This window comes from Archocentrus centrarchus, chromosome 8, assembly GCF_007364275.1.
Source record: "Archocentrus centrarchus isolate MPI-CPG fArcCen1 chromosome 8, fArcCen1, whole genome shotgun sequence".
Taxonomy (NCBI): Eukaryota; Metazoa; Chordata; class Actinopteri; order Cichliformes; family Cichlidae; genus Archocentrus; species Archocentrus centrarchus.
Genome location: NC_044353.1, coordinates 27,168,654 through 27,195,999, shown reverse-complemented (window position 1 = coordinate 27,195,999; position 27,346 = coordinate 27,168,654). Strand labels below are relative to the sequence as shown.

At 41.5% G+C, this 27,346-nt stretch overlaps 1 protein-coding gene across 1 annotated transcript; it reads right to left on the bottom strand.

Moving 5' to 3' along the window:
• Positions 1 to 403: 403 nt before the first annotated feature.
• On the bottom strand, positions 404 to 26,639 carry vat1 (vesicle amine transport 1). The gene is made up of 6 exons (XM_030736813.1): positions 25,983 to 26,639; positions 19,367 to 19,574; positions 8,308 to 8,478; positions 7,109 to 7,198; positions 5,425 to 5,666; positions 404 to 776 (listed from the first exon to the last, which is right to left on the bottom strand). Exons 1-6 carry the CDS (start codon positions 26,406 to 26,408, stop codon positions 504 to 506), a joined length of 1,410 nt encoding a protein of 469 aa, XP_030592673.1. The 5' UTR covers positions 26,409 to 26,639; the 3' UTR covers positions 404 to 503.
• Positions 26,640 to 27,346: the final 707 nt, after the last annotated feature.

Below are 27,346 nucleotides of genomic sequence, written 5' to 3'. Positions count from 1 at the left end.
CACCGGGGTCGAGGGGTGGGGCCGGCGTGCGAGCGGGGATTACGGTTGTCAAGGAAACAGTAATTTGCCCAAGGCCTGGACCATACCCACAATCCTCCATGATTCTCTGTCTCTACCATTATCATTAGGTAATTTTTTTTTTTTTGGCTGTTTCCCCTCAATAATGTGAGAGGGGGAGATAGGTTTGGAGCTCAGATGTGATTGGAATGGTTTTTAAGGGATAAATGCAAGAAAATAGGAGGGGGGGGGGGGGTGAGCCAGGTCTGAGTAATCATTACCAGTGTGGAGCCAAAAGGTGAAGGAGAGGGGAGGTGAAAGACTGACAATGGTGAGATCATTTTCTAATCTATCCTTCTAACCCATTCCCATCCTTGCTTATCCCCCACCCCCCCACCCCATCCATCTAAGTCACCACATCCATCCCCACCATCCCACACCACACCCTAGATCCCAAGACACAAACTCCCTGCTGGTCTGCTTGACTATCCAGCCATCCAACCCTCTCACTTCTCCTCCTTCTTGGTTTCTTCCTTCTTCTCCTCTTCCTTCTTCTCCTCCTTCTTAGGCTCCTCCTTCTTCTTGTCATCCTTCTTCTCCTCCTTCTTGGCATCGTCCTTCTTCTTGTCATCCTTCTTCTTGTCATCTTTCTTCTTATCCTCTTTCTTATCCTCCTTCTTGGTCTCCTCCTTCTTCTCTTCCTCGGGCATCGGCTCTGTAGTGAGGATCACTTTGCCAATGTTGTTCCTTTCCTGCATCTTTCTCATGGCATCGCCCACCTGGAGGAGAGAGGGAGAAAGCTGATTATTTAAGGCAAGATGAACGAGCCAACAGTGAAAGGAGCAAAGAGAAGCTTTTAAACACAGTTCTCACTGAGGAAGAAGAAGCCAGTTTCTTCTCCCCCAAAACATTTCCACAGCAACATGTGCTCCTTTGCACTATCTGCCTCTAATTTCCCTTCTTGACACAACAGCCTGGAAACAAATATTGTAGGCTTGCACTTCAAATATCCCTTTAATATGCAGTATATGAGAAATTATATTTGTTTAGATGAGACTTTAATAATCTTTGAGGGGAAATGAGATTGTTGCAGCAGTACTACAGTAGTAGTAACAGGATAACACAACAAATGGAGGGAATAAACACTTCAAATATACATTTTTTAATATTAGAGTGTGTTAAGTACATAAAAAAGGAAAGGGTTTTAATATTATGCCAGCTAGAAATATCATTTTATTTAATTCTCTAATTCTGCCAAATAAAACAAAAATCTCAACATTAAATGTTCTATTCACTATGCATTAAGAAGGATAGAGTAGCTTTCCTAAAGTGGGTGGAAGGTACTGCTGGTTTTGGCTGCTTATTGAATTTATGTTGTATTTTTATTTTTATTTATTTTTTAAATTTTGCTGAGGTTCCTGTGAAACGTCAGCAGTTAAAGATCGACAAATCAACTGGGGATCTTCCAGATTTATAAAGATTTACTTCAAAATAATTTCCTTGTGTTAAAGTCGCTCTTCCATGAATATGTATAATCTGTATGTAAGGGATGAGATTTTTAGTTCTTGAGCCAGTCTGGATTCCGAAACACAACGTTGAAGCCATTGGCTGTTGACTGATGACAATTTGGGTATTTTAGGTATTGCGTCTTAAAAAACATTTGTAAACACTGTGAAAGTCTTGGTCAGAGCTTAAATAATCACACAATAGCTGATGACTTCACTGCAGGTCAGATAGGAAACACCGTGCAGTGAAACTTTTTGTGTGTTGTGTAATTCAGATTGCTGAAGCCTTAAGCCGAAACCTAAGAACTGATTTTCTTTCCTAAGACCAGTGATTGAGGATTTCATGCACCATCACTTCAAGTGAAATTACTTTAAAGAAGGGATTTCTTTGCTGGCTAGTACAAACAGGATTATAGTAACCAAAAATGTGGTTGTGTAGAAATTAGCATGTCAGTCTTATTGTAAGATGGACCTGAAAAAAGGTGACATCATGCTTTAGAGGTTCTTACTGGATTAAAATTACATTAAAAAAAAGTAGGAAGTGGCAAATCTGATGTTTATGAGATCTTTCTCCAAAAACCAAAGATTTCACATTGGGGACACACACTTATGTGATTATAGCCCCCAAACTCCCTCCTTACACTGATGGATGGACCATCTCGGTCCAACTGCTTCTCCATCATAATGATGAGTGGAGAATCCCAGCCAGATCAGCCCCACCCTCTTCTTGACCACTGAGCTCTGTCCGCTGTCTGTTCCCATCTCCATCACATCCCCCTCCCTCCTTCCGACAATCCCGCTATTTGCGCGAGGCAGGCAGACCACCTAACGACCAATGCCACGGCAACAGGGCCATCTCCTAGCAACGTAAAGCCCGGCTGAAACGTGGCCCTGACGACTCAGGCACATGGGAAAGGGAGAGGAGGGGGCGGAGGGAGCAACTGGTATCCCTCAAATGAAGAGCAGGCAATGAAAGAAAGGGAGGGGTGAGTCCAGGAATTGTAAGAATCCTCTTCAGTGTGAATGAAAGTCACAGACTGGCTCTTTCAGCGACTCCACCCACTTCTATCCTTCAGTCTCTAAGTTCTGACAACCTCTCTCCTTCCCAGGTATCTTGATAAGGATGTGCTATTTATGGCCACCGACATGACCATTATCTTCTTGGAAATCGGTGCAGATGTAGATAATGAATATGAGAAAGGAAGGGAAGGAACAGGAAGGAAGGGAAGGAACAGTCTAAAGCGTGACAGCGGGGGGTGGGGTGGGGGAATGATGAATGGGGTCAAGATATGGCATTTCTACTGAGGTCATAAAAATCGATCTGTCATGGTCTGCTATGTCATTAGTTTTTCCATGTCTCTCTTTTATTTTCCTCCCTTTATTTTCCACACTGATTTTTTTTCTATTTTTTCCTGTTTTCTTGCTTGAATTTTAGACAGACTCCCCAGCTTATTACCTTCACCCATTACATTACCTTTAGTGGACTTTTTTCCTGCATTTGTAAATTCATTAAGTTCATATATTCTGCAACCTGCCTGCCTCCTGGGTGTCTTGCATTTGGGTCTGCTTCTCACAGCTTTTGCCTCAGATTCTACTATCAGAAGCGTCACTGACTACAGTTACATCTTCTGACTGAAAATTTTGGGTCAGCTGTTTCCATGCAATGTGATTTAATATGGTCTGAGTTTTACATGCACAGATGCACATACACTAAATTGGGACAGTGTAACATGCACAGGAGTGATGAATGGAGTCTTTTTCACTCATACCCTGCAGCCCTGAATTTTTCTAGGCATTACCCAGGAGAGAAACAAACATTCAACACAGTTGGATCGGGTGTTAATCAGTATTTGACCTGCCAGCTCTCTAGTCCTGTGATATTCCACTGTGCCACTCTAAGACAGCATAGGCAATCATTGAGCGAATTTACAGTAAACAAGTGGTCGTCATGCTTCCTGCAGACTGTACCCAGGCAGCAACCTTGCCTAAACCAAACGTATTATTAACAGAATTGGATAAGCGGGGGGAAATGGATGAATGGCTGGATGGATCTGAAGCAGTCCATCTCTTGCTGCGTGCTACACATGAGAAAAGACAACTTTAGACAATGTCCCAACCTGCTTCTCCCAGCATTCAGTTCCTGTGAAAAAAACTCTTATCCCTTTGATGGGTGTTGGAGCAGCTCTCTGAACACGGATATCCATTGTCTGCTCAGAGCAGCAGTTTCCATTATCGTCTTCTTCAAAATCAAACTCCACTAAGAAGCAGTTTAGCTCAAACTACAATTTTTGCGAGGGGGGAAAAGTGTGCGCCCTCTCTTATGTAAAAAAAAAAAAAAAAAAAAAAGGCCACAAACAGAAAAAATGCGGCCAGAAAGAAAAAAATAGTTTACATGAAAATTTTTTTCTTCTGATCGGTTTATTAAAAAGGCCCCACCCTTTGGGACCACTTTAATGTTCAGTCTGTTTGGGCCTTTTTTTCCCCTGATTTCTTTGTATGGGGCTTTTTTCTTTATTGTGTTTGAGCTTTTAAACCATTCAGAATCATCAGACTCCATGTAAACGTGACCCATGTTTGCAGACATCTACCAAAAACTTGGTCCAAGCCAGACCGAGATGCACCTTCTCTTCTCCTCTGTATTTCCTCCTCTCCTTCCACGTCTCTTTCTCATACATCAGGGCCCCTCCCTAAGACAGAGGCACACGCTGACTAAAGGATGTCACCATAGCAACAAGAGAGAAAGAGCAAAAAAGATACACTGTGAGGAGGGAGAAGGAGAGAATACAGCGAGACAGAGAGAGACAGAGAGGGAGTCAATAACCTAAAGACAGAGAAAAAGAATCTGATAGAAAGAGCAGACAGATGGAGAGGCAGAGAAAGAGCGTCAGATGGCAGAGAAAGGCAGCGGGTGTTTCTCTCCGGTTCCAGTCACACAGCCAAAATACTGACCAGCTCTGACTTTGACAACAGAAGATGTCAGCCTCTGACTCTCTCTCTCTGTATCTGTGTTTTTCACACCCTCTCTATTCATATCTGTTAGCAGCGTTAATTTTGTCAGCGACAATCTGAGTCTGTCTGAGTGAGACAGAGTGCTTCTTCTGGACAAACTTTGGCTGTTGAATGCGAGCCTTATTGAATCAGGGCCACACCCAGCTTCTGCAGATCCTACCAGCAAACGCATAAACAGACGCAGGCCCACCTGGCATTTACATGCCTTTTAAGGAGGTGGGTTGTGAAATGCATAAAGTAAAAAAAAGCACGTGATCGAAGTGTAAATGCAACCGTGTCACGATAAATCATCTAGTCTTACAAACAAATACAAAGAGGTTTAACAAAAATAATTTTTCTAGTATGGAATATGGCTAAAAAGGCAAACCACTGCATGTCTTAACAACTACAGAAAGATGGATGATGAGGACACAATATTTATAAGTCTGTGGTAGATTTTATAATGATCAAGAAATTCTGTATAATGTGATTTTAAAAAAAGGAGCAGATATTCAACTAGAAAATAATTTAGATTAATAGATGAAAATGTTTTGGGCTGAACTAAATAAATATAAGTCATTACATTTATATCAAATTCCTGTAAATGTAAAGTACACTGTAAAACTGCCTGCAATGACCTAACACAATTAGATAAATCTCCAATCTCATTGTACATCCTGTATAATGACAATAAAGGCATTCTATTCTATTCTATTCTATTCTACAGTGATCACTTTAAGTAAAATGTAAAAAATTAAAAAAAGACACACACACACATGCAAAAACACATCCCCCCAAACAAACAGGTATAGCATCATATAATCTACTTATAATTTTTATTATGTGAGAAGAAAGAGTAATCCACTCAGACATAATCCACACATGAGACAAACAGTCATTATTGGAATAAATAGGCAAGCATAGAGACACAAACCTGCTCAAGATGCCAAGTAGAGTCAATGCGGGGTTTGATCTTTTCCTGCTTGTAGAGATCCAGAATGGTGTTCATTACCTGGGCGAGGAGCTCTGTCTCCCCATCTAAGTAGCCCAGGTGGAAGCCACACACTGACTTGTTCCCCTGGATCAGGCTGAGTGTGTGAATGGAGAACTGGTGGTACCAGTTCTTTGCCACAGCAATCAGGTTCTTTTTCTGGCCCGCCAGCATGTTAGCTGCTCCTGAGAAAGAAAGCAAGAGCTTAAATCTCTTTTCCCTGGAATATAAAGCTTTTGAGTAGAAACCGACTTGTAGTCGGCCAACTACACACCTATAGTCAAAGGTTTTGACTTGAATGATTGTAACACAGCCTTGCTACTCAAAACTCTTTGTGTTGGCTCCTACCATGGAACTGTTATTGAGGCTGGCAAATTTATATGAGATGAAGACATCACATGGAGTTAAAAATACATAAATACATGGAGAAGTAGAAGGAAGTTGGGAAACAGACATAAAGTGTGAAGGTGTCAGTGGCCTCTTGGCTACCTACATCCAGCACCCTTTATTCTGTACTCTTTGTTAGACCACACCCATTTTTAAACTACACCTTATTTTTGATCTCAGTGACTCACCTGCAAAGATGAGGATTGAGGATTTTTCCATGTACAGAAAAATGTATAAACACTTGCTAAAGTATTCAAAATTGCCTTTTTGGTAGTTCCTAATACAGTAGATATCTCCAGGAACTGAGAAAGAAAGCAAGAACTGGTTCTTTATTTGAGGATTTGCTGTTTTGACTGTAAATTGAATATCTCTGTCAAGCATTCAGTGAGGCTCCTTGTTAGTTTGAGTTTGTGGTTTCACCTCTGTCTCCTCATCAGTCCTTCAAACGTTCACCTACACCTTCCACAAAAAAAAAAAACAACACCACCCCTTTAGCACTTCAGTTGTCATTGTCAACATATCCCTATTCCCCCTCCACCCGTGTTCTTGTAGCCTGTGCTCTCACTGTGTCTGCCTCTCTCAGGGGAAACAGGGGACACAAAGCATGCTCTGACAGAAAGAGGGACCCAGTCTGCTACATTCAGACACATTCCAGGTTTCTTGTGCATAGAACGCCCATTGTTCAACTATGCATACTTCTGATAAGCTGGAAGAGAAGTAGCCAGCACTGAGGGACCAGGAAGGTGGGGTGGAGCTGGAGAGTTCTGTAAGGGTGACAGAGGGTGATGGGCGAGGGTGAAGGGCACCACGCTGGGTAGTAGGTTTCTGAGCAACATGCAAAGGGAGCACCCTGTTCTCCATGGATGCCAACCCCACCCACTGCATGTATACTGGTTCGAGATTGGCATCTGAACACAGCAAGTGTAAAGGGCTTCCCACGAGCGGCACACTGCACGCTGATGACATGGTCCTCTATTCTGCCCACCACTCTACTACTGTGCAGCAAATGTGAAGCCCACAATAGATTCATGTCATCTACTGCAGTCATTTACTACTCAAAGTAACTGCCAGAAAAAAAAAGTATGTAACATTTGGGCCAATTAATTGTATTCTGCTGCAGAGTTTTAAAAAAAAAACAAAAACTCTTGTGCTGTGTAGCAAAATGTTTCATTAACAACATGTGTGTGAAAATTATTATTTTCCTGTTCTTCTGGAGCAACTAAAAGTTTCTTCTACTTACCATAGGTAATAAGTTTGCCCATAGGCTTCAGAAGGTTGTAGGCCTTATGGGTGTCTGATCCTCCAAGAGGGTCCAGTATTATGTCCAGCCCTGGGGCAGAAGAGAGAAGAAGGGGACAGTTATCACTGGTGTGAATTCAGAGAGAGCAGCCTGTCAAGTCTCCTCAGCAGCCACCTCTGCATGTCAGAGTTCACTGGGAGTAGCAAGTGTGGCCAAGTTGTGCCATGTTTACACAAAGAGGAGCCCATATATTCCAAGAGATGTCAGTAGGAGAGTTGGGCAAGAGCTTTCTTGTCACAGATAAGACTGTGGGGAAAAGATGACTCTGTTGCTGTCCATTCCTGAGGACAGAATAATAACCTCAGAACAGATGGTAAAGAATGGCAAACTAACTATGAAGGTTTCTTTGTGGCTTATTAATGCTGAACTATATAGGCTCAGGCCTAATGATGCTCCTTTCCGCCAGAGGGGACTCCTCAAATTGGGCTACCCCCTCCTTGCTCTATTAAACCCTGCTTTTATTGATTGTGAGAGGCTCACAGCAGGACTCCGCCTTGACCACGGCACAGATGAATTGACGGACGGCCAAAGACACAGAGGGAAAGGTAGAGAGCAGGGCTGCACATTGATCCAGGCTTCTAATTAGATACATTCTGTCCAAAGTGTCAGTTCTCGCTCTCTTGCTATCTGTCTCTGTAATGCCTGTCTGTCTCACTCTATGTTACAAAGAACAGAAGCGGACTGAAGAGGGGACTATGAAATGAGCCTCTGGCATAATAACAATCTCCATCCTGCTAGGATCACAGTGGTGGGTGAAAGGAGAAACAGGAACTGAACATTGTTTCATTTTACTGAAAAGCAGCATTTTTTTGTGCTTGTCCTGGCGAGTCCATCTACATAAAACTGTGTGGATACATTGTTGGTGGCGGTGAGAATCCAAACAGTCACTGTTTAGTGAAATGAGTTTGCTTGGTAGGGAAAATGACTCCCTACACGCTGTCCGTCTAGTGCACATCGCAGCCAGCTCTGCTGAGAAAGACAACGTGGTTGAAAATGTATCATCTCACTGTTTGCAGTCACACAGATTGCTTGGTGCCAGGAACTATTTCAAATATGAAACAATCTCACATGCATATTACTGTAAAACCTGACCCACAATCCAAATTTAGACCATAAGTACAGATGACTAATTTTCTTACCTTTTGGACTGATCTTGCGGACTTCCTCCACATAGTCCTTGGTGCGATAGTCAATGGCATGTGTGACTCCACCCTGGGTGATGGCCTCATGTTTACTGGCTGATGCAGTGCCAAACACAGTCACATCCTTCACCGTTTTGCACAGCTGAGTGGCTGCAATGCCCACGCCACCTGATGGGAGACAGGAGTTAATAAGATATGTGAAAACAAGAATCGCAAGACATGATTTCTAATGAATTCTAGTGCAAACTCTCTTGAGTAGGATTTACGCCTAACTTGATCTTTCAAGGCGACACTAGGAAGAAAACATACCTCAACAGAAGCACCTCGGAATTCCCAGTCTACAAATATTTTCTATGGCAGGTAAATGTGATTTTAATTATTTATTGTCCCAAACAAGCAAGTCAATATTAGCGTGGATGTGTTTTGCTCAGGGGTATGTAAGGAGCGCATTAAACACAATCACATTACCCCAGCTGGGGAGAAGAGACACCCACACACACCCATGTCTGGAGAAAGTAGCCATTGTAGCTCAAATGACATCGAAATTCTGGTTCCCTCATTTGAAACAACCTGCCAAAAATGCCATAGCTGAACTAATCTGTTTTGTTAGGAAAATGAGAGCTGGATGACATTGTAATACAAATTACATGAACACAATTCCATATGGTCATGTCACCTGAAAACAAAAAGGACTACATTGTCCAAGGCTTTAAAGACAGTAGACGTTTTGGATAGCTCCGTTTTTGTTCACCGTATTCTAAAGTGTGTACATAGTTGTGGCAAAAGCCTCAGCCAATGTTTGCAAAGGCAGCCAGTGCAAGAAGTAATAGGTTACTGATAAGCAGTGGTTTGTTTGAAATGGGGGCTGACTTGAGGACTTGAACTAAAAGGCATCCATAAAGGTCATTCATGCCTGACCAAGTAAAGAGTACATCTTATCTGATACCAGAGAATAAAGCAACACAAAGCAACGCATGTATTTAAATAACATCAGTTTTTAATGGCATAGTTGGGCTGCCAGACTGCTGGAAAGATTTGGAGTAGATGAATAATATAGCCACCTAAACTTAAATATTTAGTAGACTACGCACACCGAGTAAGAACATCCGAAAGACAGGAAGAGAGGCATGTGCATGACAAGGCCTGCACAGCTTTGATTAGCCTTGTGCAGAAGATTAGACTTGTGAAATTGATTGTTATCAATAAGCTATTATCTTTATATACAGCAAGGAAACATGCAGCAGCAACATGTTTTTGAACAGGCTGTGAGATATGTCGTTTTCTATGCGTTTTTTTTTTTAAATAATAATACACTGGAATTTTTGCATCTTAGTATCTGATGCACAGAGTGAATGTTGTGCATCAGATGACACTGATGCACCTCTGGTCCCTTCATATGAACATAAAAATTATTCTGAGCCAGTGAACCAGTCTTTTCAGAGCAACATCCCAGCAGTGCAGCAGCCACTCTGTGGCTGCACTATTGCATAAAAAAAAAAAAACAGCAAAAAATAAAATAAAATAAAATAAAAACAGTTTAAGATCTAATGATTACATTAAGGCCACATTCTGTCCAACATGAGAATTAAAACAGTTCCCCTGTGTTAGAAATAAATGAAAGTTTTGCCTTATTTATTTAACTGCTTCACAAACCTTAAATTCAATGTGAGTACAAGAAATTCTATTTTGTAATGTTAATCTGAGAGCCTGAGTCCGGGAGCGATGAGTCAATCACTCTGCATTAGTATTATCAAGCCTACTGACACTGAGGGTATGAGAGAAAATAAAAATCAAAGCTGTTGCTGCTGGATGTGAAACAAAAATGAAAACAGAGGTAAACTGAAAGCAAACCATAAACGGCTCCTCTTTTTGATATGTAGTGATTAAAAGATAGGTATAGCAAACAGCATATTTCAGTTCACACAATAATTCTTTAAGTCAATTCAAAAGACATAAAGCAAACACAGCATGGTTCACAACTATTATTCTGATCCAATTTTCTGTTAGTTCCCAATTTTATTTCAAAAGGGTTCAGAAAGGGTCCCAAAACGTTTAAAAACAAATCCAAATCATTTAAATTCAACTCCTGGACAAACCTTCACTTCAGTGTAAAGAAAGAAATCATGTCTGTTTTGTTTGGTTGATCTGAGAGTCCAGGAGAGATGAATCAACCATTCTTCATTACTATAATCATGCCTGCTGACACCGAGGGTACAACTGATGAGAAAACAAAATCAAAGCTGTTGCTGTTGGATGCGAGCGCTGTCACGGCTGCATTATAACAGCACCATCTCTCCTTGTCCTCAGTGAGAAACCAAGTTTGCGTTGCCAAGGAAACCTCGGCCAAATTGCCGACAATGACTGAGCAGAGGGAGCCATTTTGTTTCATTGACTGCTCTTGCTTTGGGCAAGTTTGTCATTAGTTCATATTTTACAGCCTGGATCATACCTTACGCTGTGATTGATGTGTGATAAATCGTTCATCGCAAAGTTGCACGCACATTTACGCCTGCAAACACTGTGCAAAGTGAGCATGTCTGACATGAGTTTTACACAAGCGCACGCACGGCAGTTTATGTGAGGTTGTTGAATATGCATTGTCTGAGTGGGAGGCTTAAGAGCCGTTTTTACTCAATGGCTCTGTCACATAGTAGCAATCCACAGGTGTTAGAAAGTGTCCAACCCGATGATGCATCCATTTTCCCTGCATACTTGCAGCCATGCACTCACATATTAATGTTTAAACAATGCTGCTGTAATAAACACAGTGATCCCCCTACTTCTGCAGCATTATATAATGAGCAAGCAACAGGGCTAAGAAAAAAAAAACCAATAAGTGTTCATTCTAATCATATTACATAATAGCAAAGTCTTACTTTCCGAGCCTTAAACCTAATATTTCGATAATGAGAGAAGACAAAATTATTATTGGGTGGTTAAAAAAATGTGTTTTCAGTAAAAGACACACTGTGGCCAATGAGGAGAACGGCACCTGTTTCTGAATCCCATGAGAACAAACTCCTGATCTTCCATCACAAGACTCCTAAGCTGTGCCAAGAACCCCTTCCTGCACCCCATCTCACCTCACACATACACGGACACACATCCATACATACGCAGATCACAAAGGAGGGAGGAGCGGGGCCGCGGCCTTCTTAATGGCTGCTGGTATCTGCTAATCTTCACAAATATGCAAAGATTAAAATATTAACCACTTATTAATCTAGTGATTTTCCTTGGTTTCCTAAATATGAATTCCTCCCTTTATATCCATTTCTTTTAACTATAATCATGTCTCCTGGCAGGAGCAGAGTGTGAATTCAAGTTAATTTAAGACCAGCCACAAACACTTATCCGATTGCTCAGGGAAGGCGAAAGCAGCTTAAGTAAATTCTTGCTGCTAATTGCATTTCTTCTCCTGAAGATTCAATTGAATTGTTTACACTTGGAGATTAGGAATGTCAAAAAGCATCCACCTATCGGTTTTGTTTTGCTCCCTCTCTCTCTCTGGAGAAGCTGGATACACAGTGGGGTTTTTGTCTTTCCCTGAATCCGTACATTCTCGCATTTTGGCACAAATTGCACTTGGCTTCCACAATATGAGTTAGGAGTGAAGAGGAATTTCCCCCAAAAACACAGCGGAATCCAAACTGACACTGAGGCCACTATTATTGCTCCACACCCGGAGTTCAACAGCAGGGGTGGGTGGGGACATGAGAAATGTTTTTCAGATTTATGAAAATAAATAACATGTCCGTGTCCTGTCTCAATCAATTTTAAAGTTATATCCTTTTCTGCAGTTTGAGCTCCTTGCCTGAATAGAGATGATCTCACATCATATCATTACTCAACTGTGTGAGCCAGTCTGATTTCAGGTGTTAGTTTGGGGGACGGATGGAGGCCGTATGGTTGCTGCTAACACCAGAAAATAACTAGTCCCTGGTCTCTGAGCTCTGTGCTCTTTTTCTGTGATTTCTTCAGTATCTGTTTGTACATTTCCTCAAAGACTCGTGTCTTTCTTAACCCATCATTAGTGGCCAACAAAGAATGAAATGCAGGCATCTCTTGTTACTCAGACTCACCGTGGCGGGGTTACAATCTCAACAAGCTGAAACAAATAAACAAACATTTTATTGGTACTCTTTAGAGCTCTATAACCCAGTTCAGATATGACTCCTGTAATAATAAAAGGAGCTGTGGCTCGCTGTTGGTGAACGTGTACTTTTGAGGTATTATGCTGTATTATGTAACCTTGGTGTTTTTGTGGAATGACTGTTCAAGTGTGTCTACATGCACTGTGGGCTGGAAGAGCAGTTTAATGTGCTCTTTCTCTAATGGTGAAATTTTGTGTATCATACAGGAAACCCATTTTTAGTTACTGGGTGAGTGAATTAAAAAAAAAAAAAACATCCTTGCTCAAATATGACGGTGGTCCATGTGATTTGCTGAGTGAGGATTCTCACACTGCAGCCTAACACAAAGCAGTCACAGTGCACAGGGAACAATGATATGTATAGACAAGTAAAGACACAAAATGCATTTCTGACATAACTTTCTTTTCTTGTTGCAATATGAAACACAAGCTGGTGCATACTTGTTACGCCACACACACACACACACACACACACACACACACACACACACACACACACACACACACACACACACACAGAAACAGGTGTCCTGACAAAGGTTTCACATACACCTGTGACTGTATGTGGTGGTTGGGATGAGGGTAGATGGGGTCATTTGTCAACGGCTGCAGCAATGAGAGTGCGAACAAGCAATGCGATTGGCAGGTTAGGTTGGAGGTTGCCCTGGTTTCCCTTTCCTATCTGTGCAGCTGATCTGCCGCCGGCAATGCCAGGCCCAGCGAACGCAGAGACGGTTCAACCACACAGCCCAGATTCCCGCTTAGTGGTCAGAGTGAATTAGCATTCTCTAAACTAGGGTAAGACCTCCTGTGCACACAGACTGGAAAGAAGAGGAAAGCAATTCATTTATAAGGCACAGACTTTTATTATCACTCCAAGGAGCAACAGATCTATGAAAGCCAGAGATGTAAGTACGCATGAGCTAATGCTTAAACAGCAAGGGACTTTGTTAGCTGGTGAATAATGAATGAGTACAATAATCTGTGAGAGAGTCCTGAGAGAGAGAGAGAAAAAAAAGATGAGATCCACAGAAATAGGAGTCTCTTGCAATCATCCAACCTCCAAAACATATTTTAGCTGTCGTTTTTCAGTCCCATCTGCAATCAGCTGTGCACTGGTGGCTTACACATGTTCCTTAGGCACTGCCTGAAGGTTTGACAGCAGTCATGAAGATCTACACCAGGATAGGGTTCTCATTCAACAAACCCGAGCGATCTAGCCACCTGTTCCACTCACTTTAGGGATTCAGAGAATACTGACAGCACACTTTTGTAATACTAGAGGTGCATATATGTTTGAAGCTAGAAATAAACCCTCTTGTTTAACTTTGCTTAACACTGAGATGTTTACAGAGGCAAGAGGGATTCAAAGGTAAAATTAGTCTCAGAAACTTTCAGTGGTTTCATTATAGCTTTCACAGTTAACATGGACCAATGAAGACTAAAAGAAAGCTTTCAAGCTGAAATTTACATGAGTAGAAATTACTTCCAGGACCATCAGCTCTACAGATTACCATTAACGAGGATTTAACTCCTCGGCTGTGGCTGCTGTCCCCAATCAAACTCAAGACCGTATTTCACCAACACGCAGCAGCTGGAAGTCTCTCACTTCAACTCTTGCCAGCCAATCCTCAGTGCAACCTGGCGTAATGCTATCCTATACACTCCAGGAAGATGCAGCTGCAGCAGCCACCATAATTGGTCAGTGAGAAAAATAAAATCCAAAACGCAAACCTCAAATTTTATGAGACGAGATAATTGATACCATATGATACAAAGCAAAGCACCTTACGGTGCTATTACTGTTTTTTTTAAAAAATAGCTAACGATTAAGCTGGAAATCCGGGCATTGAGGGGGGACGTGGCTGAAGCAAAGGAGCAAAATCATCCCCTACAGCACCACCTAATTCGTATTATGCATTCCACATCTCCAACACAATGCATGACACCTAATGCTGGCCCGCAGTCAGTCATAAATAAAACAGAAGTAGACGTCATGTTTGGAAGCAGTGGAGCCCCATATGTATGCAGGAATGTGTAGTGTGGGTGTGGTGGAGGGATGGCTGGCTAGGGTTCATAAACATTAGGGCCAGTGCAGGGAGAGGTCAGAGGAAAGGCAGTTGGCTGGGTACAGTGAAAAACCCACGATACACATCCTAACGCCGCTAAACTTCATCCCCACCCAAGACCTCTGGGGAAAACAAAAGGGGAAACGTGTACACGTTCCCCGATGACGAGGACTAGAGCACGGATATGGAGAGGTCATGCAGAGGGAGCAGAGGTTACGAAGAGCCGGAGGGGGAGGAGGACAACGAAGGATGCAGATGTGTAACGGAGTGGAGAAGAGAGGCACGATGGGAGGAAATACAACAAGCCATTGTTTGGAGAGAAAGGACAGGAGCGGACCCACGAGAGAGGCAGCTGAGGACTATTCAGAGTTTACTTACATGCAAATAAAGGCCTGACTGACTGACAGTCTAAACACCAGCTAAACATTCCTATCTGGTCACCTGATCCTGATGGGTTAAGGTCACCATACATTTGAGGAAAATGTTGCTCTTTACGCTGATGTGACATTACCAGCAAAAATGGAACAAATGGAGACAAAAGAATGATTACCCATCATCCCTCCCTGAAGACGCTCACGACAGAGTTCAGCGGGTTATTTGCACGTAGGCTCGTCACTGTTTTCCATTAGCAAGAGCAATAAAATTTATCATCACCATTAATGCAACTTTTCTCAAACTGAAGTTGAAAACAACAAGGGGAAAATTTGAAAGGAAACTAAGAAACACTTATAACTTTTATAGGGAAAATGGAAAAAAAAATGGAATCTGTTGATGCTTGCGCTGGTCTTCATTTCACTGAAATTCATTTTGAATCCTTTTTGATTCTTACTGAATGCTAAAAATTGTTGGGTGTATGGTGTGAGCTTTTTACAGCTTCTGGAAAAAAAAAAAAAAGTTTAGGAACCACTGACTTAAAGCAACCAGCTGCAAAGGTATGCTATTATTTCTGACATTAGCATTTCAGTTTTACACACCATCTGAAACACTGTTAAACTTCACTAGACATTTTGTGTAATTTCACATGCACAGGCTAATGTTTAGAATAACGTTCATGTCATTACAGTAAATATATATATATATATGGTGAGTTAGCATGACACATACATTGTTCTGTCCAGAGGTATACAAACCTAGTAGTATTCCTTCAGCTCAGTCATTAAGTCTTTTCTAAAACTAAAGTGTAAAAGTTACAAGTTAATTATTGATGAGGGGTCATGAGGCCAACTATTTCTTGAGAAGAACCAAATAAATAAATAAATAAGCTTGCTTACAACTACCTAATTACTGTATATATTGTTTTTTTTTTAATTTTTGTTTACTTCTTAATTTACTTACATTTCTCTACAGTGTGAATCCATTCTGGAAGGGGAGATCACTCCTTTGTTGGTTTTCCAGGATTCTCCTACCTTTCCCCCATTTAAGGATTTCTGTGTTTATTCTTCTTATCCAAACTGAGTAACTACAATAGGATACAAATATTACAGCACATCTTGAACAAAATTCCCAAAGCTGTTAAAGTCATTACCTCTTCTGATCAACGCAGAATGAATTCATTGTTTAACTGAAAGTGTAAAGGCCTTTGGGGGACACAGAAATCTAATTGAATTGTCTGATTATTTTCCAAAGCGATCAGTAGATTAAATTCTTATTATGAGAAAAAAACAGGTCAGTCAGCAGACGATGAACCCCCCCCCCCCCCAAGCATTTACTAGAAAGACGTAAAGGTGAGGAAAGAAGAAAATTACTCATCAAACACAGAATCTACGGCTGCTGTGGTGAGAAGCTGTTGATCTTGGCCTTCAATTTAAAAAAAATAAATCATACCGGTTTAATATCTGCTTGTATTTTTTGCCACCCTGTGCTGCTCCTTGGTTATGCGAATAAGCTCAGTTAATCTCATGTAAAAACTCACTATATTATCTTTGCTCAGCATAAACAGATGTGGCAAGAATGTGGTGTTGTGCAGGCACATCTGACACACAAGATCACTGCTGTTTGTTTGGATACACAACTTCCATATTCAATCAGCGATTGCAAAATCTTGAGCCTGTCTAATGAGGTGAAGTAAATCCATCTGACCATTTTTGTATTAGTTAAATGGGTGAAGCTGTGGGAAAGATTTAACTGGACTCAACTACTGTTTCATCAACTTCATAAGATAAAAGATGGATGTAAATTGTAATTTTTTTTGACTCCAGAAAATATGAGAAAAGTGAAACAAGGAATTTTAACTGAGGAAATAGTACTGGTGTTCAGCATCATGTAATAAATTATGTTCAAATAGATTATACAGAAGAAATATTCTCAAAGTAAGCATAAGTAATAACAGTGCATTATTGAGAATGGACAATATGACCAGGAAACTCCCATTAAATTCATTTTTTTTGCTTTTTTCCTCTAAAAGACTGGAATTCTGTTCTGTGCTCAGAAGTCAATCATGTGATGATGTGAGGATGGACTGTAAAAACGGGGTCACAGATAAACATTGCTTCACTGTAAGACAAAAAAAGGGGAACTGTGACCTCAGGTCACATTACTGTAGAGTTACGACTAACACATGTGTTACCAGTTAACTTGTTTTATTTTCTAGCAATTCTTCCCCCAAGAATAGTGTTAATTATTTTGCCTATAAAATGTTAGAAAACACTGAAAACATTCTCCTCATTATTTTCCATATCCTGTGATCACTGAATCACTTCCTTTTTCTGAGCAGCTAGTAAAAAGTTAAATTTGGTTTGTGTTTTTCTTTTTGTCTTTCAGATACATATTCAAATGAGTGCACATTCATAAATCTTGATTCTCTTGTTCTGGGCCAAAACCTCAGCTTCAGAAGCATTTAAACACACCAGATTTTTCAGTTTCACTTCTGTCTGTAATCTGAGCACAAGACTACAGCACTGTTACCACTGTTACCTCACAGCAAGAAGTTCCCGTGTTTGAGTCCATAAGCCAAATCGTTTGTGGCTTTTTGCGTAGAGTTTGCGTGTTTTCTCTGTGCCTGCGTGAGTTCTATTCAGGTTACTCTGGTTTCCATCCAGTCCAAAAATCATGCACGCTAGGTCTCAGTTTGAAATAACCAGTTGCACTGAAATGGTGGAATAGAATTTGAAAGGAATATAAGCAACCCTGGTTTCAATCTCCTTCATATCATTAGAAAACATCAGACTTGAAAGACCAGCGCAGACAGGCCCAAAGACAGTCACAATCTTGCTTCCCCCACCCCCCATCTCTCTCAGGCCCTGTCATAGCAGATACCTTTGATCACGCTAATCAGAGACCATCAGGAACAATTTTGACAGACTCAGGGTGGGACCCACACACACACACACACACACACACACACACACACACACACACACACACACACACACACACACTGTGAGCCATGAAGCCCATGATGAAGGGAGATGACGTTAAGAGGAGGGTGTGAGCGGCTCTCACGCTGGTAACACCTTATTAAAAAAAAAAAGGTACTAATATGCACACTGCTAGGTTTCAGAGCGGCACAGTAGAGCGTACAGTATTTGCAATGATTATTTACACATGCAAAGAATGATAGAGTGCTGGCAAGACTGTTCAGTAAATGTTTTTGCCATAGCCTCAGTAATGTGCTTTTACAATCCTGATGTCCGGACAGCTGTCGAGCCAAGACTGGCAGCCTGCCCTGAGAAACCAGAGACGCCGCATCAACCAAACCAGCAGGGAAATGTGTCTTACACCACACAGCATTCCTCCTATCGCAAACACACTCTGCACACAAACCCTTGGGCTATACAGTTTTTGTATTCACAGGGAAGAATGACATCAACTAGATGATATGATTAATGCAAACATTTGGGATTCCTCTGTAGACCACCAGCTCCACAACTATGAGCCTGTTAGCTGTCACTCCGCTTTAGGCGTATTACAGTTTAGCTTACAAATTCATTCACTTCCGCTGTTAATGTCAAGGGATGCATTCACCTAGGCAGTCAGCATCCCAAAAGTCTCAGGTTTCTGAGCAATCCTCACCCACCAACTGCCCCCAAAGCTGAGGGATTCTTTTCTTGTTCCCGCTACACAATTAAAGTGGGAATAAGACAAAAATTGAGAGCGCACGCTGGTAAACAGCAGAAGAGGGGGGGGAGAGGGAAAGAGAGAACAGCTTCTTTTGGATTCTTTTGCTAATGTACTTCAGTTGTCTCCAGCTGGCCTGATTGTGTAAACACAGCAGAATCAAATGCTCTCGAGCTCGGTGCATCACACCCCAAAACAGGTGCTTTTACTCCCTCAATCCCCATCTTTCTCTCTCCCACCCACTCGCTCTGAATGTTGACCCTTTACACTCCAGGTGGCAGGTGCTCATGTATTAGTGCAGTCCTAGAGAGAGCAAAACACTGAGCCATATCTCATACAAATGAAGACTGGGACCTTTTCCAGTGGCCATAATTCATATAGAAAATAAATGCATAAACAGGCCAAGTAAAAAAGGGAGAAAGTCAAGAAGTGAAAACACTGAAGTGATGTTTTCTTTAGTCCGTAATACCAGCTTTGTATCTTTGTGTTTCTGGAGAACTGTAAAATTTTCTCTACAGCGCCATTACAGAGGTTTGTATCATGATACAGATACAGTTGCGTGGCTGGTAACTACAGAGCACAGTCACAGATATGATGCATACCGAGATGAAACTGATACAACTTTCAATCAACTATTTATATAGGAGCTTTTTGGAGTGAACACAGCTATTCAAAGCCACAGGCACAGTGGCTGAATTAATAATCCATTCGTCAAAGCATGCAAAACATAGGGTCTGCGTGTTCATTTCTAAATATCTTCTTTTTGCTCAGTTTGTACCTGCAGCCGCGTGGACGAGGACACTCTGGTTGGGTCGAAGGTTCCCAAAGTCAAACAGCATCATGTAGGCGGTGATGTAGTTGACAGGCAGGGCTGCTGCCATCTCAAAACTCATTCCTTCGGGGATTAGGAAGGTGTGGTTTGCTGGCACCACTGCTACCTCCTGCCACAGCCCAAAGCGGTTCAGCACCATAACCTTATCACCAACCTGAAACAATGAACAAAGACAGACAAGGGTTAAAACAAATGGCAAAGTAAAGGGCTCCCAGTAGCAATAATTGAGTGCCTGTATTCAGTAATTGTAACCCTAAGGGGGCTGCAGCTTGTACATGAAAAGTAGTTATAGTAGGTTTGATTACAATGTAAGTACAGACTTAGTTATTTAACTGTGTAACACCTGAACATTTTATGTTATGAACAAATCTGAATTAAAAAAAAAATGAATGAGTAATTATGGAAGCAGAGAATAAATGTAATTAATTAGCATTATGGATAATAGTTTAAATAGCAAATTAAAGGTTTGCTATTTTGAAATGGTTGGCTAAAAGTATTGGATAAATCCCTGAAATGGCTACGATTTCCTCATTCTAATGTGCAGTCCTACAAATGACTGAAGCGTGCAGAATTAAAATGAGATCCCATTTAAAATTCATTTAATTGAACACATTTGCATTATTGACGAGTGGCGTCAATGCGGGGCTTTTTGAGTTCATTCCACCTGACAAAAAAAAAGATTGACACCAAAGGTCTGATGCACTGGAAGAGCAATGAGATATCTGACTGGTTTTCCCTCTACACATTTGAGAACCCCATGGACCAAATCACAATGATGCCAAACCAGGCAAAAACCTCTTGTTGTGGGTCAATACTCTATCTGCTTAACAATGACAGCATTATAGTAATGTGGGCAAATGTGCATATAACCAATTTTAAAAACTATTTTATTAAGTCATCACTAAATTATGCAATGTGACTGATTGAGTTCGTGAGATGAACACGAGTCACTGCTGGAGCTGCTGCTCTGCTCATCTCCTGAATCTCATGATCTTTGGTGCAGTGTGAATGATGCAAAATGTGAAGAAGAAATAGTGAGACTGAGGTTTACTGTGTATTTTAAAAACAGCACACGCGCAAACATGCAACCACCTTGGTCACCAAACCTCAAACAGTTTGCTCTTAAATAGTGCGAGCAGAGCAGGAAAGTGATAAACCAGAGCAGAGTAAGAATAGTAACCAGAGCTGCGCTGACTTTATGAAGGCAGAAAAACAGTGATGCAGTAGAAGAATCAGGACAGTGCATCATGTAAGACCCAGGATCAGTGCCAGAACGTGAGCTCTGTTTCTTCATTTCTAATGCAATGGTTTGCAGTAGTTAGCTGCTTGTATATGGAGAAGATGTTGTTAGCTCTGAAAACCAAGTTGCATTGTAAAGAATAAAAGTATCAAAAGTGATCAGGAAGTAATAATGCTCTGGAACAAAAATAAATAAATTTATCACTGCTAATCCACATTAAGACCCTACCGGCTCATAATATGATACAATATATGAGAAACATTTAATAATTTTGCCAATTTACTACTTCAGAACCACTAATGTTTGCAATGTGCTGCATGTCACAATCACCATCTTGTCCTTTTACCGCACTCAAACTATCCTTATCACAGCAGGACCCTCCGATTCACAACTGTCTCTTTCCACAAGAATGAGCCATGTTATAAACTCCCCCCACCCCAGTATTCTAACTAACCAATCAGGAGAACTCACTCGAGGGACACAGGAAACAGAGACAACTGTAGCATTATAACTCTTCCTGTTTTCTTCCTCCCCCTATCCACCCCTCCCACCTCGTTTCCATCTCCCCACTTTTTCTCTTTCACTTCCTGACTCCTTTTCCTCTCACAACTACAGAATGTCTTCCTTCCCCTTCTCAAGTCCCCAGTCTCATCCTGTCTGTGTCTCTGACTTCTCTGACATCCCCTCTTTCATCACCCGTTCTTCATCCTCTGCTCTGTCTGTCTTAACCATCCTCATTCTTCTTTCCCTTGTGAGGAGCGTCCCGTATCACCTCTTCCTCATCAGTGAGACAGGACAATGGGGCCCATCTTCTCCCCTGGCTTCTCTCCACCCATCAGAGTCCCTGCCAGATTCTTCCCCATGGCTGAGCATAAGACAAGCTCTCTCCTCCTGGGAACAAACCCTCTCCACCCAGGCTTCTCTAATGGTCTAGAGGGAGCCATGCGCCTCGCTGTCTATCCATTCCAATTAGAGAGATCTCCCTTTCTCTCTCTTTTCAAACCCTCATCTTTCTGTCTAAAGGCTGAATCATTTGGTATATTTCAAAGTATACTATCACTTTTTTTTTTTTTAAACCACGGGCTACTACCCTTGGCTTCCTGTCAACTCTCTCACATTTCCATCTCCTTGTCTTTTCTAACTGCTGGGATCTTCAAACTCATCAACCTCAGTGATTTAATTGGGGGTGCAGTGTGGTACAAATCGATACGCGGGGGAGTTCAGGCTTTTACAGCAAACAAAGATGACTCACAAATGCAATTGCAGCTATTCTTCCATGCCCATGTAAAGCATGTGAGTTACTGTCAGTCACACAGAAGCTGCGTAGGAACATTCAAGGCCAAATAAATCAGCCTTGTGACACTTCTGTTGCAACATCTTCAGTGTGACAAACAGCCTCTTCTTCCATTTCCTTTCTCAGTCTTCATACTGCATCAGATGTAGTTGGGGTCAGGAGTGCAGGCACCCTGAACAAAGGCACTGTATATGAATGGACTTAATCAGATGGTGATTCAATTTTGGGGTATGCAGGCCTCCAAGTCAGCTGCTTTGTGGCTTGAAGCTTTTGATGATCTAGGCAAAAAAAAAAAAATCATCAGGTTAAAAAAAAAAAAAAAAAAAAAAAAAAATCTAAGCCAGGTTGAGGTAAAAGACAAACGCTAACACCCACACAGCTTGTGCAGCTCCTGTGAATAGAAAATTAAACACACTGCTGTGGCATCTGTAGGCATTACAGTGTTTTAACGTGGATTTTGTATGGCGTTACGGCCACGCCCAAAATACCTGATGGCTTACAAGCACTCGGTTGCTGCATCACTGATTATGCGAATCAAGCCAACAAAACACTTCAACATTTTATTTTACAGCTGGATTAATAAAGTTTATATGTTCAGCTTCAGAAACTTCCAGAAGTGAAAGGAAAGCACACGTCGGAAGCTCAAGAGGAAAATAAAACGGAGACAGAGAAAGATGTTCTTCAGAAAGTCAACAACAGTTACAAGGCCAGAATAAGGGAGGGCAGCGCGATAGAGCGATTTGCCGATAGTCCAGTGGCAAAAGGAAGAATTAAAAGATTATATGAAGGGAAAAAAGCTATAGATAAAGGCAGGGGAGGATTGATGGAGGAAATACCAGACTGACAATGTGGGCCAGTGAGGTAATTGAGAACATATGGGTGAGATCCTAACAAAACACACCAAGGGAGAACATTTTTAAAGCAGGCCTAATGCAAAAAAAGTGCTGATGTTTAGTGTCAGGGGAGCTTCGGTATGATTCATAATATTTCTGCTTTCTTACTCAATGTTACACTTTTTCCCAAGATTGCCTTCTGGGGTAATTTCAGGTAACTTAACTGCTGTAATACTTTACTCAACTTCCTGTCCTCTGATGGGAAAAAGTGACTGATGTACAATAGAGAATAAATAGATGACAATGAAAAAGCCAAGAGTTACAAAGAGGGAGAAAAAAAAATGTCCTGATAATTAGGATCAGATATTGTTTGATACACATACTGATTTGAGTTTCAAAACATAGATTTTTTTTTTCATATTTGAAGATCATATAAAAATGTTTAATATTATATTATCTAGACATTAAGAATGTTATCTGATAAATTGTAGCAAAGTATACTGGAATCTAGATTTGACAACTCTAAACTGTTACTTTACAAAGAAACATTAACATTTTATTATTTTGAGAATTAATTGCAAGCCCTCACTGCATATCCTGACTTAAGTTTTCTATAACATCAGTGTTCTTACAATTCCCTTACTTCTTACACCACGTGGGTATGTGACCACTGCCTTATTCATCATTTTAACAAACACCCTGAAGATGAATCCTGGCCAGATGTGATGGGAGTGTTAGTCAGGGTGGCCCATTGCTAGATAACACTCTTCTTGGACACACAAACACTGAAAACCCATTCACACACACCCACAACAAAGTCTAAAAGCAACACAACCCATTTAAAGGTTACAAGACTTTTAAATTCATGATTTGAGGTTAAACATTAGTCTTTGTGCTTGCCAAAGGGGGAAAAAAAAAGTGTAAAAAGTAATAAAAGCACTTTATTCACAAATACTGGTACATTTGTGAATAAAGTGTACCCAATTTTCTGTATTTTCACAGCAATTCCCACCAATGTATTTCATAATTAAATTAAACTGAAGCCTCTCATGCCTCTTTGATCATATTATATCAAAATATTGGAAAAATGAAATAAAAATGAATCACACTCGACTTAATCACTGTTTAGTTTACCCCATTTCATTAAGAAGCATTATATGATCATTACTCCCTTTGTGTACAGGATATGGGAAGCAAACACTCAGACACTCCCACTATTGCATGTCTTTGTGTGCATATGTGTATCTGAGAGAGATACAGGGCAGACAAATAGTGCAGCAGCGGGTGATGAGCCTCCCAAAAATTCTGTGCCATTGGGGTCAGCACATTCCCTGCGAGTTAGCTGCCAAAAGATTGCAGAGATCTCCATCCATTAGCAAGATTGGCTCTTAATTCTATAAGCTAAAGGCCGCAAGGAGATGTGGGAGTGTGCTGACAAGCTGTGTGTTTCTACATGAGTGTGTGTGGGGCTTGTGACCTTTAAATCAAATCAACATCCCTGACAATGTGGAAAGAAGCAATAAAATATTCTCGAAACACGGGGGTCTTAACTTTCTATGATGTCTGGCTGCTGTTAGCTCACCCATCACCAATCATTTAATTAGCCATATTACTGCTACCCTGCAACAGATTAACCATCCATTTAGAGATCCACACCTTACAGACATATGTGCCACTCCCTATCAGATGAACTGATTCTGCACTTGCATCACATGTTGTTATCCACAGATATTAAATGGACGATGTGAGAAAATCTGGTACTAGTACAACAAGCAGCGTGAGTCATCATTGGCTACTGTGTAACGTTTAGGTTTTGTAGTTTAACAGCCTTTAAAAGGCGTTACCGTGGTGATGCCATGCTGCTAGGAGACAAGACATACATTCATGTGGCTCATCATGCAATGTAAGACAGACAGCACTAATCCTCTTTGCAATCAACGCATCGCTCTTTGTGGTTGAACATCAGGAGGGGGGAAGGGGGGGCGGTCAAGATTCTGGCTGTTTAATTGACTTAATTGTCTGAGAGCGCACTGGTTTGAACTTTTCATAGTGAAATACTGTTTAAAAGATATTGTCTGAACCCGAGGCAGATGATGCGCAGTCTGTTGAAATACAGAGCGACTGATTCAATTTCTCACACCATGCCGTCTGTTGCGTCGCGCCTCGCCCTTTCCATTCGTTTGTGCGCCACCGTCGCTCCCGGTAACAAAAGGCGTCGGTGACTCTGGTCTCCGCCACCGGCGTCAAGTCATATTATTTACTGTGACAGCTTTCCATACTTTCCAAAATAAAGCACCTATTAATTGGCCAAACGTTTTGCAAGTAGAGCTCTTTTTATATACCCATTAGCCATTCCTATAATTTATTGTTCAATATACATGCTAGTTTTTCTGTGGCTAATTGTTCCCTTCTTTTTCTTAATGAAATATGGTAATAAACGCACGAACACGTTAATAGCTTTATTCTGAAGGCAGAGCGCACTCGTTTCCGGGCTCATCCTGGGTCTCCCTAGCTAACTTGACGCAAGGCGCCACACCGTGGCGCACATCAAAGCGCACTACAGCGTAGGTGCAGCAAGGATGGAAGGCATCCCACGGATTGCATATGTTTATATAAATTTATACTTTAAAGTGTTTTGTGTGAACAGAGAATCCATCTCAATCTCAGCAACTGGTTTGTACTTGAAGTTGCTCAATCTAAGTGCGCACGGGTAGCGCAATTTGAAAACCGGGGAGACAAGAGGGGCGACGCCTCTGCTGGCCGCATTGTACTCAACTTGCTTCATTTATACATTTTTGGCTTCTTCTACAGAGATTAAAAATAAAATAAACACAAGCACACTGACTGGCTTCATTGCTTTTCACGTTAAGCCAACAAGTGCTGTCTCTGCTCAGAAGTGAATGGATGGATGTAAAACGCAGTAGCTCAATATTAAACCAAAGGCAGATTTATATTATTACCATATTATAAAATACACAAAATTTCCGCACTCGACTACTAATGTTGAATTCATTTAATCATGAAAATCCTACCATCACTTTTGCCAGAGGAGCGAGAAAAGCCTGACACGCCCATACCCAGATATAGCTGTTCAGCCTTAAAGTGAATGAAATAGACATCACCAAAACACTAACACAAACAACAAAATAGATTTATATGTGACACAGAAAGAAGCTGAGAATCATTTGTGCTTACTTTCCTGTCTGTTACTTCCTCCCCTACAGCCTCCACCACCCCGGAGCACTCCATTCCCGGGGTGACCGGCGGGGACGGCAGTCGGTCGTACAGCCCCTGTCTGGCCATCAAGTCGGCGAAGTTCAGCCCGCATGCCTTGACCCGAACCAGCACCTCACCAGCCTTGAGTGTCGGCTTGCCTTTCTTCACCTGCAGCTTAACTTTATCATAGCCCCCGTATCCGGTGAGCACCAGAGCGCGGTAGGTGAAGGTCTCTTCTTCGGGGACCTTCTCGGTGGTCGCCGCCGGGGTGGCCGCTGCCTCTGCGGCGCCGGCGGGTGCGGACTCCGTCTTGGGTGGCTCGGATTTTGGCTCCTCAGTAGGTTTGGTCTCCTGCTTTTGGTCCACGGCGTTTTGCTGCTGAGCAGGTGCGTCTTCTCCAGACATTGTGCAGACAGTGGTGAGCCTAGAAAATCACTTGGAGGCTTTTTACTTCTTGTGCTTTTGTCGCCGTGGACGGGCTTGCTGTTTTCCGTTAGATGCCTGACTTGCAAGTAAAAGAAAATGTGAGAAACAGCTTCTTTTTCAGCAGTCTTGCATGGAGACGCGAACCCGTGCAAAGTAGGCTGATCAGTGGCCAGCGGTTGTCAACGCCGCGCTCTGACATAGAGTGTGAGTGGGACGAGACAGAGGAAGTCTGGAAAACGCGGAGTGCTGATGACGCTCGCCGATTGGATTTGGCTGTCTGGGTTGTACTGAAGAACAAATCTATATTGTATCAAGCAGAGAGATGATTTGCAAAATTTTCAATTAAGATTGAAAGGCAATGTAAACGAATCTTTGGAAAAACATCCAAGCCTGCTATTTCTTCAAACCCTCTTAAGAATATTAAAGTGCTGTTTTTAAAGGAATAAGTAGGTTGAAAAAGCTACAGGTAGAGATTAATACGAGATTAACAATCCCCTGTGAGACAGAAAATATCATCGTAGATGTTTTCGTTTCGGGACTGAATTAAACAAATACATATTTTAGCAGGAATTTGATGGCTGTTTACTGCTCCATGTATAACAGTGAGGTTTGGGGAACACCAGGCGCTACAGGAAATGTCTGTTTATGCTGCCTATTCTGCAAAAGGATTTGCAGGAACTTTGGGCCTGCTTACTGCTCATTGTTGTAACTTCCCTGCACAGACAGCCCAGAAAAAATATGAGCTCGTGTTGAGGTCACACCAGTGTTTGATGAAACGATATAACCTGCTTTGTATTATTTTTCCTCAGCAAGGAGGATCCAAAGCCACAGGGCAGGATGACTTTTCCAAAAGTGGAACACCGGCTCTCATAACATTATTGTGAATATTATTCACTGTACCTTGCAAGTTTCTAGGA

Bases quoted from the DNA above. Each gene is read 5' to 3' on its own strand.
- vat1 (XM_030736813.1), bottom strand. From the start codon at position 26,408: ATGTCTGGAGAAGACGCACCTGCTCAGCAGCAAAACGCCGTGGACCAA. The intron at 8,479-19,366 runs GTACAAACTGAG...GTCTCCCATCAG, and splicing joins CCTCGTCCACGCGGCTGCAG to GTGGCGTGGGCATTGCAGCC. The intron at 7,199-8,307 runs GTAAGAAAATTA...CTTCTGCCCCAG, and splicing joins CCGCAAGATCAGTCCAAAAG to GGCTGGACATAATACTGGAC.